Here is a 14,136-nt window from a genome sequence, read left to right on the forward strand (position 1 = left end):
TTAGTGAGGTGAAGACATGGTACAGGTTTTTTATTAACAAAGTAATTAGCAAATTGTGTAATTTAATAAATGAAAATAAAATTGGAGTACCGTATTTTATATATTTTTTAATTTAAGGTATAAAATTGAACATTTGATTATGATATAAATATTAATATGTAATTATTCTAAATATATTGAAGATTGATAAAAGAAAACAATAAAGTAATAAGTGCTTCCAAAAAATTGGAGTAACGGCGTTTATTTGTGAACAAACGCAGTAACAGCTAGATTTCCTAACCCGATCAGTACTTACATTGAGAGATGGTGAGCTACCGATGGATCAAACCTATAACCGACTCAAATTCGGCCATGATGGTGTATATATTACAGTTCTGAAGTCAAAGAAAGCTCCAAGAGTACCTTCAACAGCTCAATTCCTTTCCTTCTTCTTTTGCTTTGGTTAGCTTTCCATCGCTTCTTGATCGTAGGCTCTCATTCTCATGGACAGCATGAGTACCATGGAGTGTGGTCCAGTAGCAGTAACAGAAGGATTTTCTTTTAGGTATGATACGTGCATACGATGGATCAAACTGAAGACTCTTGGCAGGGGTTCATATGGAGTCGTGCATTTGGTGAAGATAATAGAAACTGTTCCTCGCGTATTTGCTGTTAAACGTTCTCCTCCTCCATGCTCCTCACTCTGGAAGGAATATCGTATCCTTCAACAGTTTCGTGGTTGCCCTAATATTGTTCAATGCTTTGATATGCTGACCATTATTGAATCTGAGGTGCCGAAATACAACTTGTTTCTTGATTATGCCCCTGGTGGGGATCTTCTGAATTTGATCAAGAAATATGGCGGTAAAATACCAGAATCTCATGTAAAGTCCTACACGAGAATGTTGCTTGAAGGGCTTCGTGAAGTTCATAAGAGAGGTTACGTCCATTGTGATCTCAAACCCGGAAACATTCTTGTTTATCCCTCTGATCAACCCGATTCGCTTAGTACCCTGAAGATTGCTGATTTTGGCTTAGCCAAGGAACCTGAAGAAACAGATGGGCCAAGGACAAGTCCTTACGAGCCTACTTTTCGAGGTACTGCGCTTTACATGTCACCAGAATCTGTCAAGGATGGGAATATCACTGCTGTTTTGGACATATGGTCGCTAGGATGCGTTGTTGTTGAGATGATGACTGGAAATCCACCTTTGGGATCTGTCACAACTTATGAAAAGTTGGCGATGAAGATTGCATCGACAGATTATATACCAGATATACCCCAAGACATGTCAAACTTAGGGAAAGATTTCTTGATGAAGTGCTTTGCTAAGGATCCTCGGAATCGTTGGACTGCTGCTATGCTGAGAAGTCATCCTTTTACCTATCTTGACAGTACATATTTTACAACGAAAACAAGCTTTCTTCAAGTTCCTTCAGGAGAAGCTTCAAATCCTTGGGGAATACAACCTGTTATCTAGCATATGGGCAATTTTTTTTTTTTTAAGCAATGCTTAATGTCTATTCCAATGGAACTCATGGAGTTTCCCCAATTGCTCATGCTTCATGGAGGATGTAATCATCTTTGCATAGATTATCTTTATCTTATATAGTAGTAAGTCTTTTTGTCAAGGATGAGTTTAATTAGTTAAATTGTTTTTTCAATGATGAGTTTGATTAAATATGATTTTCGTTTCTACAAATCATTTATTGATACTAAATGCTACAAAGAAGCGAAATATGGATCAATATGAATTATTTCTACGCTGAGTGATATATATAGTTATGGGATTCTCTTAATAGAAACTTTCACAAAAATCATTATCTAATGAAATAATTGATATTGCGAATGCCAATTCATTGAGAATAGAGGTAGAATATTTCATTCTCAAATCAAAGAGACTTTAGAAACTAATAGCCAGGAAGAAGATAGTAGGGAGCATAAAAATTACATATTACATAAATAATAAACACAGCAATGTCTTCTTTTTCAGTACTACCATGGAACGCGTATGAATTGAGAACAAATTCCTGCAAGCTCTCTTGGAGATCAATACTGAAACATGACATCTGCAGAGTTTACAATGGGCTGATTCAAATAGGCCAAATTCCATGGGTTTAGGAAGCTGTTGGATTCAGCAGGCTCCATGAAAGCAAGGCTTGGATCCTCATCATCAAAAACACTATTCAAGAAACTGATGATTTCATTCAAAGACTGCAGCCTTTGGCTAAGCTCCATAAGATGAGCTCTCATCTCTGAGTTCTGGGCCTCTATGGTCAGGTAATGCTGGGTGGTGAAGTTTATTCTTGTAATGATCGGAACATGAAAGTTTCCGCACATGAAATTAGAGAAATCTTGATGTCAATCGTTATTAGTTTGCCAAAGATGTATATTAAACCATGCAACAAAGAGAACTAAAGAGTGAAAATGAATTCTTCTCAGTTCCTATAATAATAAAACTAGGTAGACAGTAGTTATTATATGAATGCTTATTAGTACACTAAAAGAATAGAACTGAGTAGATAGCAGCTTGTGTATTAACTACTTGCGAAGCCAGCGCTGGCCATACCCGGACATATTCACATTTATTCTGGCTGGTTGTTTGGAAAATATAACTGTCTTGTCTCAGTAGCACAACTTATGCTGGAAGTTTCCCCTTGGATTGAAGCAGTCTGATATGCTCTTCTAAGTGTCTGTCCTGGGTAGTCAACCGTCGTGTTTCCTCTTTTAACTGTCTGTTCTCGGTACTCAACCGGCCAATTACCTCTTGCAAGCATTCGTTCTGGGTAGTCATTTCATTTAAGTTGCAGAAATGAAATGAAAGGGATCTTGATATGAATGCTTATGAGTTTGGAAACTTCAGATGGTCCTACTCGATTCAATTCGTGTTGGTCTGCTTGAGAGTGTACCAGTGCCTCATTGGTATAATGCTGAAAAGCTTCTAATTCTCCATCCTCCATGTTTCCCGATGTAGAATTCAGCTTTTGCAGACTGAGAGATTGACAGATTCTTGCTGATTTAGACAATTGAACAAGTCAGAATAAAACACTATGCTACAAATCACGATGCTGGAAATCGTATAAAATCTTAGATAGGAAGGTAGTGAAAGACTAATGTTGCAGATGTGTATCAACTCTAAGAACCCAAAACAGAGAAATGATACAAAATAGAGATTGAGCCTTCTATGCAGAACCCTCCATAAATCCTGGAAGCAGAATTCCATGGAAGAACTAGAATCATTGTCACAGTAACTTGAAGAAGATGAAAATTCTATTCTATTAAACCACCAACAGCTAAGCTATATAAAATCAAACAGAAAGAAGAGAAGCTGATTCAGAACCTTATAAATCAAACTACACAAACAAAATTCAAGCTCGAAGAAGGAAAGCCAATGCTCACCAAAACAAAATTTGCCCAGAATCTTGCTTTGCTTGGAAATTCCAGTACGCAATGAACCAAATTCACTTTCAACAACACAATCAGTAAACCATTGGATGAACTTAGTGTGAGCCGTCCGATTAAGACGCAAGCAAATCTATTCAATCGATCACGCGAGAAAGAGAGAAAACCGGGGACATGGCCAGCCTCTCTATTTCAACTATCACACTGTAGTTAATCCTCCATTCTATCCCAAATGCACGAAAACTCCACGTTTGTCGTTTGCTTTGATCTTCCTGTCGTTTTCTTTGTTCACTGATCATTGGCTCGGAGAGTTCAGACTTCCGAGTCCACATTCAATCAGAAGTTTATGAATTCAAAGTTGGATTCAAACAGGTGAAGTTTGAGCAGTTTCGAGTGTTCATTAAATCAAATAGTTCCATTCCTTATACAATTATTAGTTAGAAAAATTATGCATGCATGGATTTGGATTAATTAGTTGTACTACTTTCCAATAAATTAATCGTCACACTATTCGGATTTAACTTAAATGATAAGGTTGGAGTGAAATTCACATAATTCAAGTAAAATTTTATATTTGAGTTGTGTTGGTCCTGTTGTACGGAAAGAGAAATATTTGTTATTGAATGTAAGATCATAGGAAACTTAATTTAATTCATATGAGATAACGTTAATTAACAAGAAAAATATAATTAAAACCTTTTAGGAGAATATTTAGTTGATTAGGTGTTTTAACTGTTTATATTAGTACATAGAGAGTAATAATTTAATTCACTTATTCGGCATAAAGGCCAAAGCACCAAAAACCTTGTTAAACTCAAATCCAAAGAGCCCAATAAGTATATAATCCAAGTCGGCCCTAAACAAAAAAACCAAGTTGATTTACGTATGTTACTCCCATACAGTCTAAAATGCTGCCTCTTTATATATTACTCCCATACAGTCGGAAAAGTTCTTGACTTATTTTTAAAAATTTTAATTTTTTATTATATTTAATTAAATATTTATGTTTTTATTTTAAATTAAATAAATATTAATAATTAATTAATTATTAATAATCAATATATTAACATGTCACGATATAAAATGACAAATAACATATTAATTAAGTTAATTATTAATTATAAAAATTTACTTAATTCAAAATAAAAATATAAAAATTTGATTAAAAGTAATAAAAGAATAAGAATCTATTTGAATTTTTCTAAATATAATTTAAGAGTATTTTTAGATATTATGTCTTTACATATATGCTCATTAACCTTAAAGCAAACAAACTAACAATTTAGATAAAACCAAATAAGAGATTCGAGTTTTATATTTTTTTAAGAGAGAAGTCATACGCCAATCAAAAAGATAAATGCTCGAGTGTTAGTTTTGGTTTTAGATTATTCATTAGGATTGTCTATTTGACAACATATAAAAATTTGGATTTGAAACAAGTGTTCATGGATAATAATAGACGGAAAATGTTCTTCCTTTCCAAATTATCTCAAACGAAAAGCATGCATGAAAAGCTTGGATCCATGGTGGAAGCAAATAGTGCTCAATTTATGCAAAACTCAAAAGCCATTGTTATTACATATGACAAAGCTCAAGTTCATGGAGCAAGTATTCAAACATAAACATACAAGGCAATCCTACTAGAGTATTTCACAGTACAAAACTGACTTTTACACAATGATGAGTGTATCTGTTAGAGATGGATCTCTGTTAGAGATTAGATCCAAACGCATTCTTGATCCCTTAACCTGAAAAGCTTTTAAGTTTTTAAGTTAGGGATCAAAAATATGTTTCAACTTAACCTCTGACGATGTTGAAGAGTTATACAGATGACGCACTGCACGTTAATAACAGTATGGCTAAGGTGAGTAAACTGTACTGTTACTGGGGTGACAAACGTGACCTGTAGAACTCTTCAACATTAGTATCTTCTGAGAAAATCCCATCTCCCATCTGCAACTTCAGAAACCACACAAGTAAAAGAAGAAACAAGTTGAAAAGTAAAGAACCGCACACCTAGAATCTATGGTATTCGGATATGGATACGTGTCTATCCGAATCCGTTATTGGTATACTGGGAGAGTCTAAGGAAATAAACCAGTGCTGACAGACTTGCCAGAAAAGTCCTCTGCATCACCCAGGCAGTCCTGGAAACTCTCGTATGTTTGAGCACGTTCCTGGTACAAGGCCTCCAATTTGTCATCTATGCTCTGGAGTACTTGTGTTCCTGCCAGGCCGAAATATGCCCGCGCTATTTTCTTAAGATGATTCATGGCAAAATCCACGTTGAAATTGATGCGGAGAGCATCCTTGATGGCATCTCGCCATTTCAACATTTTCTCTAGTGAAAGCTGATCAAGGTGGAGATGCTCCATCTCTTTGATTGTAGCACAGAAAACTATATAGATTTGGCCTGTAACAATGGGGTTCATTAAACTCGAAGCTGAAACATCACCATAGACACTAACAAGCCTTTCAACGGTCGGAACCAAAGAGAGTGGGAAGCTGTATCTTCCAATTGTTTTGTGCTCCCCCTCTAAAAAAATCATGAAGTTGGAGATATTAACATTGCTTTGAACATCCTCATCGATTTTCATGAGGAATTCAGCCAATGTCATGTTTGGTTGGACAGCAGGATCGCTAGTATCCAATTCATTGGACATCAGTTCGTCCGGTAAATCGTGAAGTCCCAGCCCATCAAGCTGAAACAATAAGTTTGGATATGACAAGATCCTAATTAAGTTGAAAGCATGCATGTGACAAGATTAATATAAATGCAATTAAGATCATTGCTAGTAAAACTTTAATGAAAACCTTTCCAGATTTCTAAAAACAAATGCATTCAACATGATTAGAAACAATGACCATACCTCCTCAGGAGTTCCTCCTATATTAGAGTCCATCCCCTGAGGATCCTGGGCCTGGTTAACCGAGTGGGAATCAGAATTTTCTTCTTGCTGCAGAGCTCTTGCAGGAACTTGAGAGTACTCGGCTATCAACCTTTTTATCATCTCTTCCAGGTCAGCTGTCAACCCTTGAAATCCCTTCTGCAAGGATTTGCTCCAACATTCAGTATAACAATAGAAATTAAGCTCAAATTAAAGCAGAAGAGAGAAACTTAAACATCAAATCATTTGCCACCAGGGAAAAAAAAGGAAGAGAAAGAGATTTCTTGACCTTCTTGTCTTTCTTCCTCTTATCTATTCTCCTTTGAAATTGATTTACACTTCCACAACCTCTTGTCTGAGGTCGGTTTGAAGCTTTTGATTGTCCCATAGGAGAATGCATCTGTCAGCCAAAATTACCCACCTGAAAGTTCCAATTACTTTGGTTATTCACCTTTGCTATAACATTAAAACCCCTTGCAGGTTAAAAGATTGCAGATCCTGATCTAGACAATTGAATAATCTGCCCAAAAATCTCATAATCAATAACCCCATTGATCTGCTTGCAGAATAAAAGATTGAAAGATCATGGATGATTGACTAGAAAGTAAGTACAAGTCAACTTTAAGTCAATTACTCAATTAAAGCAGAGAAATATAGGAAAAAATAAATGAAATCAACAGAGAATGAGCCTAGACAATCTCCAGAGAATGGAAAAAAAAAAAGAAAAACACAAAGATCAAACAAGAAAAGAAAAAACAAAAGAAGCTAATTCAACTTTGGACAAGAACAAGAACACAAGGAAAACAGAATTCTATAAAATTTTCATTTCTACCAAACAAGGAAAATCAAGCACTTACCTGATTCAATATCCTATACTCAAGCTGCAAAGCAATCTCCTCTACCCTCTTGTCTTCTCAGCAACAACGTGTGAATTAAGTCTTCCAAGGAATTAAAAGACATCAAAAAAACCAAATAGAGAGACTCAGACAAGACTTTGGTTGTTGAACTTGAACCATCCGATTAGGCCCCATGAAGCTTATTGGAACCGTTAGATCATAGATGGTGAGGCACAAAGGAAATGCAGTACTCTTTTCGTTTAACTTTGTCTAGTCCATTATTAAATTCCAATCGCACGAAAGCATCAAGTGGTCGAACGTTTTTGACATTCTTTCCTCTCAGTGCGTCGGTCGCTGCCTGGCTAGCTAGTAGGAATCTGATGTGTAAAGTTACTCTCAATCTCCATTAAACTATTTTTCAGTTGGGGTCGCAAACTGTGGACGGGTTTTTCTTAAAAAAAAATTCAGGAAAAGGGAATCAAATTCTACTGCAATGGTTATGCATCAATTAACTAATCAAATGTTGGAATGTAGGTTGCCAAGCCTTCTTGGAGAGTTACATGTTTGCTGTTAGTACCATCTTTGAGCATATTTTTGCTTGCTTTACAGTATGAGAGACAATCAAAAGTGCAGCTGATAACATCTTAAAAACATGAAAGACATAAACCAAGTAAACAGACATCATCAGTGCTTACATAAACTGGAATTGATCAGCGAGCCTTCTGCTTGGTTCTGGCTGCTCAGTCTCAGTCTTGGTTTCGCCTTAAAACCTTGAATTGCACTGAACAATGAATGTAGCAGAGAGAGCCGGCAGCCTGAGACCAATTGAGGCAGCGAAGAGAATATTTTTGAGTTTCTTGCATTTCATTCATTTTCACATCCTTCATGTCTTTTTGTTCTTCAAGTAAAATGAGCTGCACAATCCAAAGCTAATTCCTAAATGGATGATTTGATATACAATTTGGTTTGACAATTAAATATTCTTCCTCTCTTCTTAGTAAATTGGCATTGGCAATATCAATTATTTCATTAGATAGTGATTTCTTTTTAACCCTATGCCTAACAGGCATTGTCACAGTAAAAGTTTAATTTGTTAACTTCTTTTTTGTGGAAGTTTCTATTAAGAGAATCTCATAACTACAAATATCACACAGTATAAAAATAATTTAAGTTGATCTGTATTTTTCCTTCTTTGTAGCATTTAGTATTAATAAATTATTCATATGTACGAAAATTTAATTTAATTAAACTCATTTTACTACTATATAAGATAAAGAATAATCTATGCAAAGATGACCACATCCCCATGAGGCATGAGCAATTGGGAAACTCCATGAGTTCCATCAGAATAGACATTAAGCATTGCTCAAAAAAGAATAAAAAAAAAAGGGTTTAAGACGATGCCCATCTGCTAGACAACGGGTTGTATCTCCAAAGGATTTGAAGTTTCTCCCAAAGGAACTTGAAGAAAACTAGTTCTTGCTGCAAAATTTGCACTCTTACGATAGATATAAGGATGATTTTTCCGCCCAGCAGCAGTCCAACGATCCCGAGGATCCTTAGCGAAGCACCTCATCAAGAAATTTTTCCCTAAGGCTGACATGTCTTGGGGTAAATTTGGTATGTAGTCTGTCAATGCAATCTTGGTCGCCAAGTCTTCATAAGTTCTGACAGATTCCCAAGGTGGATTCCCGATCATCATCTCAACAATAACGCATCCTAGCGACCATATGTCCATAGCAGCAGTGATTTTCCTATCCCTGACAGATTCTGGTGACATGTAACGCGAAGTGCCTCGAAAAGCAAGCCCGGGAGGCCTTGTCGTTGGCTCATCTGAATCTGCAGGTTCCTTGGCTAAGCCAAAATCAGCAATCTTCAGGGTACTAAGCGAATCGGGTTGATCAGGGGGATAAACAAGAATGTTTCCTGGTTTGAGATCACAATGGACGTAGCCTCTCTTATGAATATCATGAAGTCCTTCAAAGTAACATTCTCGTCTAGGACTCTACATGAGATTCTGGTATTTTACCGCCATATTTCTTGATCAAATTCAGAAGATTCCCACCAGGAGCATAATCGAGAAGCAAGTGGTAACTCGGCTCCTCAGATTCAGTGGTCAGCAGATCAAAGCACTGAACAATATTTGGGCAACCTCGAAAGTGTTGAAGGATGCGGTATTCCTTGCAAAGTGCGGAGCGTGAAGAAGGAGAAGAATGTTTAACAGCTAATACGCAGGAAACGGGGATTATTATCTTCGCCAAATTCACGACTCCAAATGAACCCATGCCCAGATTCTTCAGTTTGCTCCATCGTATGCACGTACCATACTTAAATGAAAACCCTTCGTTTACTGCTACTGAACCAGGAGCCACGAAAGCCAGCCAACCAAAGCAAAAGGAGAAGAAACAGAGTTGAAGAAACTCTCTTAGAGCTCTCTTTGACTTCAGAACTGTAATATATATATGTATATACCATGAAAGCCGAATTTAATTCGGTTATGGATTAATCCAACGGTAGCTCTAATATCATCTCTCAATATAAGTACTGATGGAGTAAGGAAATCTAAGTGTTAGTGCCTTGTTATGAAATTAACGCGGTGACTCCAATTTTCATGGAAGCTAATATTGTTACTGTGTATTGTTTTCTTCCATAACTCTTCAATATATTTAAAATAATTACATAATTAATATTTATATTATAGTCAAATGTTCAGTTTTAAAGCTTGGGTTAAGAAATATAAACTATGGTACTCCAATTTTATTTTCATTTATTTATTAAATTACACATTTGACTAATTTGTGATTAATAAAAGATAAGAAAAGAAATTGTATGAGCTTGGGCCCAAACCGAGAATGGGTTACAAGTTGGACCCAAACATGAGATAAAGGTAAGACCTTTCCTATCCCTACTTCTCTAGTTCTCGTTTTTTCAACCCTAGTCGAAAGCCTTCTCTCTCTAACTCTCACGCACAGACGTGTCTTAGGGTTAGGGTTTTTGAGTTAAGAGTCCCCAAAAATGCAAGGCATGGATCCAACGAAGAAACGGAAGCTGGATGAAAACGGGATCGTTTCAACCCAATCGGAACCCGACCCGATCACCAAACTAACGCCACAAGACGGCCGCAAACTAATCGAGCGATTCTCCGTCGACCAACTCCTCGACATCCTCCAAGACGCCGTGTCTCGCCACGTGGACGTCCTTGCTGTCGTTCGATCTGTAGCCGACCAAGACCCGGCTCAACGGAAGCTCTTTATCCGCGGCTTGGGTTGGGATACTACCACTGACGGCCTCCGTTCACTCTTTTCCGTCTATGGGGAACTCGAGGAAGCGGTTGTTATTCTCGACAAGGCCACTGGGAAGTCAAAAGGGTATGGATTCGTTACGTTCAAGCATGTCGATGGTGCTTTGCTTGCTCTCAAAGAACCCAGTAAGAAAATCGACGGGAGAGTCACGGTGACCCAGTTGGCGGCGGCGGGGAATTCGGGGACTAATAATAACCCTGTGGATGTTCATATGAGAAAGATTTATGTAGCCAATGTGCCGTACGATATGCCGGCTGATAAGTTATTGGGTCATTTTGCTCAGTATGGGGAAATAGAAGAGGGTCCTTTGGGATTCGATAAGCAGACGGGGAAATCAAGGGGATTTGCTCTTTTTGTTTATAAGACGGCGGAAGGGGCTCAGGCTTCATTGGTGGAGCCAGTGAAGAACATTGATGGGAGACAAATGAATTGTAAGTTGGCTATTGAAGGGAAAAAGGGGAAGCCAGGACAAGATGGGATGATGCAAAGTGGGGGTGGCGCTCCAGGGAATGCTGAGATGGGGATTGGAGGGCATGGGGGAGGATATGGTGGGCCTGGTGGACCGGCCGGTTTGGCTGGTTACGGTGGGTATTCTGGTGGGTTGCAAGGGCCGCCGGGTCCAATGGGGCAGCCTCATCACTTGAGTTCATCAGGAGTTGGAGTGGGAGCTTTGACTGGGAGTGGAGGAGGTGCTGGTAGTGGGGGGTATGCTTCTGGGCTTGGTGGGCTGTATGGTGGGTACGGTGCTCCTGGTTCAACTGGCTATGGGTTAAGCGGTGCTGGTGCGGGGAGTGGGTTGACTGGTGCTGGTGGAGGGTCCTCGTTGTATAGGTTACCGCCAAGTTCTGTCGGGATGCCAACAGGTGGATATCCGGAGAGTGCTCATTATAGCTTGTCTTCGTCATCTGCTTTCCCTAGTCAGCATCACCAAGGATCTGGGACATCCCCTGTGCCAAGAGTTCCACCTGGTGGAATGTATCCAAATGGACCACCTTTCTACTGAGGTAGTTGTCCTTGATTTTGCATTCTGTGTTCTAATTCATTTCTATTACATGAGGCATTATGTGTTCTAATTTTGACTCTCTGGTGATTAGTTTAGAATGACTTAATGTCTGTATTTGTGATTGCTCATGTGCTTTATTGTGGATGTTTGTTCCTTGTGTGTGATTGCTTGAAACTTTGGTTCTTTCCCAGCTTTGTTTTCTGAGTTGTGTTGCTCGTGAGCTATATTTTTGTATCATTGTGTACATTAGTGATTTTTCTTTTGCTTTGTGTCGGTTACACTATAGATAGTCACAATTTCTAGTGTTTTCAAATGGTTTTTCACTGTTTCATATTAGCTTTACATCTTCTATATGCTCATATTTTTGAACTTATGTATAGGTAACCTTATCTATGTGTGGCTGATGGTTGATTTTTATTTTTATTTTTTATTTCAGTATTGCATCAAGGGTTCCTGCTTTGTGTGTTACCCCATATAGTGTCTTACCCTGTATAGAAATACGTTATTCACCTTTCGAGTTCTGGTTTTTGAAAGACATATTACGATCTATGTTTAATCATATCTAAGAAATTTCTTTAGTAGGTTGTGAATTTTACTGATTGCTGGCCTGAATGAATTATTGTGTTGATAAGAACAAACATTCCCGAGAACTATTTTTAAATTGAAATGTTAGTAAATGCGTATACATACAACTGTTTTAAGTACACATGTTAAACTATTTTGGTTAATTTTACTTTGGTGATAATGTTAGAGAACAAATTTTACTGTTGAGATAACATGAAATGTCCATCTGTGGAATCATTTTTTTTATATGTTATCCATTTTATGCAGTTGTGTACCTCTCCATTGGGAGTATTATTTAATAATATATTTCTGTATTGCCTGTGAATGTGCTCTTCATTTGATTTGCATCATGGGGTAAGAAGATAAGAGTGAATTTCTATCTAGAATGGTGCCTCCTATGAGAAATTAATTCCAGTTCAACTTACCTTAAACATTTCATTTTTGTATAGTAGATTATATCTTTGGCGTTCATCTTTCTTATGAGTTTGTTTTTGGTTGCCTGGCATGGGCTTTTGCTGTTGATTTCCAACGTTAACTAATCTAGGGGAATATTCTACCCATTGATTTAAAATGAAATTTGGATTGCACTATTTGATGTTCCAAACTCTCTTTAGAAAAACTTTTCCATCACTATGGAGTTATTTTGACTTTTACCAGTTGTATTGCATGATGATTTATGATACTGTTTAGATATCTTTTTATATTTGATTTGGTATGATTGTGGCGGTAGCTTTTGCATTTGCTGTTTTTGTTTGTTTGACATGTGACAAAAGTCTGAGCTGAGCCATTCAAGTAAGTGCAGTGTTCGTGTTTGTTTCACAAGTTTTACTGCAAGACATTCCTTTAAGTTTCACGAGTTTTACTTCCAAGACATTCCTTTAAATTTGCGTTGATCTTTGTTTTGCTTGATGACGTGGAATGATGAATTGAGTTGTCAATGGGTGTTTGATTCAGGTTTATGACAGCTTGTTGGGCGCAGATGCTTTTTGTGGTTCTGGTGATTGCGTGAATGCAGACTATTTATACTCTGGCTTGATGAATGTATTAGCTGGGCTTTTTAACAGCCACTTCTCTTGATCTGAGCCTTTAAGATGTTTATTTCTTAGTGCTGGTTGGCAAAACTTGTGATCTAGACTAGTTTTCTATGTTTTATGAGGAACCTATTTTCCAGTGGGGCCTTTTAGTCATTAGTATAGTTTTAATAATATAAGTAGTGACAAAATCTTTCGCCTATTTTTTGCTAGTGTCTATGGTTGTTGCTGTATCTTCTCTACTTGGAAGTTTATTTCTATGTTCTTTGATATTGCTATTCATGTTAATTTTTCTATTATGTACTCTGATGGAATATATTAAAAACAAACATGCAGCTTAGTTATATTGAAATTAATTGTAGCTTTTTATTTTGATATGTAAATTAATGGATGTAGATAACCTGCTTCAAAATATATATATATATATATATATATTACTATCATTTTTATTATATAAATGAGTTTTACTGCATCAGCTAAATAATACCCATTTCCAATGTAATTAATTGCAATCTTGTTACAACTTTTGCTGTACCTATCATAATAATGTGTTAAATTGCCACCAAAGACGTCTACAAGATTTTTGTGTCATCATTTTATTATTTAGTGGCAAGAGTTTTTGCTAGTCTTCTTCTGATGCTTTCTCGATGTGCTTATCATCAAGTGGAGGTGTTTCTGGTTTCCTGAAATGTGTATACAATTGGTGTTGTCGTGTTGTGCTCACATAACATGGACTTTTGAGCGGTTCTTGTTTCACTGAAGAATCTATTGATGTGGGAGCAGCAAGTATCTCATTAAGTTTGCCGATGATTTGTCGCTTATTTCTTTTAATTTAGTGTTGCTAATTGTTGAGTGTTGATGTACATAATTGACAGTTTGATTGTATTATCATCTGTTTGGCCTTAGTTGGGTTTTGTTGGCTTTGTAAATGAACTCTTGCTTTGACTTTTCCGATTCATTGGTAACAGTTTTACCACCCTTTGCTGCAACTGTCTGTGGTGGCTGTCTTTGTTGGTCACCTTATTTGTTATTCGCAGTGGAGTAATGGACTATGTGATCTGTTGTATTACATTAAAGTTAGGTGCCTTGATCGGTTATGCAGGAGACTGGTAGGGTAGCATTTAATTCCC

General features: G+C 37.1%; 3 protein-coding genes and 2 pseudogenes across 3 annotated transcripts; 2 read left to right on the forward strand and 3 right to left on the reverse strand.

Annotated features, from left to right (window-relative positions):
- Positions 1 to 500: 500 nt before the first annotated feature.
- LOC110419716 (mitogen-activated protein kinase kinase kinase 20-like) lies at positions 501 to 1,460 on the forward strand. Its single transcript, XM_089784135.1, has one exon. It carries the CDS (start codon positions 501 to 503, stop codon positions 1,458 to 1,460), a length of 960 nt encoding a protein of 319 aa, XP_089640261.1.
- A 569-nt stretch (positions 1,461 to 2,029) lies between these two features.
- LOC149527001 (bZIP transcription factor 11 pseudogene) lies at positions 2,030 to 2,320 on the reverse strand (annotated as a pseudogene).
- Positions 2,321 to 4,929: 2,609 nt separating this feature from the next.
- LOC110419470 (uncharacterized) lies at positions 4,930 to 7,325 on the reverse strand. The gene is made up of 4 exons (XM_021432536.2): positions 7,128 to 7,325; positions 6,560 to 6,691; positions 6,253 to 6,429; positions 4,930 to 6,084 (listed from the first exon to the last, which is right to left on the reverse strand). Exons 2-4 carry the CDS (start codon positions 6,668 to 6,670, stop codon positions 5,467 to 5,469), a joined length of 906 nt encoding a protein of 301 aa, XP_021288211.1. The 5' UTR covers positions 6,671 to 6,691; positions 7,128 to 7,325; the 3' UTR covers positions 4,930 to 5,466.
- A 1,192-nt stretch (positions 7,326 to 8,517) lies between these two features.
- Positions 8,518 to 9,391, reverse strand: LOC110419717 (mitogen-activated protein kinase kinase kinase 20-like; annotated as a pseudogene).
- Positions 9,392 to 10,020: 629 nt separating this feature from the next.
- LOC110419027 (RNA-binding (RRM/RBD/RNP motifs) family protein) lies at positions 10,021 to 13,208 on the forward strand. Its single transcript, XM_021431892.2, has 2 exons — positions 10,021 to 11,412; positions 12,930 to 13,208. Exon 1 carries the CDS (start codon positions 10,122 to 10,124, stop codon positions 11,409 to 11,411), a length of 1,290 nt encoding a protein of 429 aa, XP_021287567.1. The 5' UTR covers positions 10,021 to 10,121; the 3' UTR covers position 11,412; positions 12,930 to 13,208.
- The last annotated feature ends 928 nt before the right edge of the window (positions 13,209 to 14,136 follow it).

Source organism: Theobroma umbraticum, unplaced genomic scaffold, assembly GCF_002168275.2.
Source record: "Theobroma umbraticum cultivar Fairchild unplaced genomic scaffold, ASM216827v3 scaffold_67.0, whole genome shotgun sequence".
Lineage (NCBI taxonomy): Eukaryota > Viridiplantae > Streptophyta > Magnoliopsida > Malvales > Malvaceae > Theobroma > Theobroma umbraticum.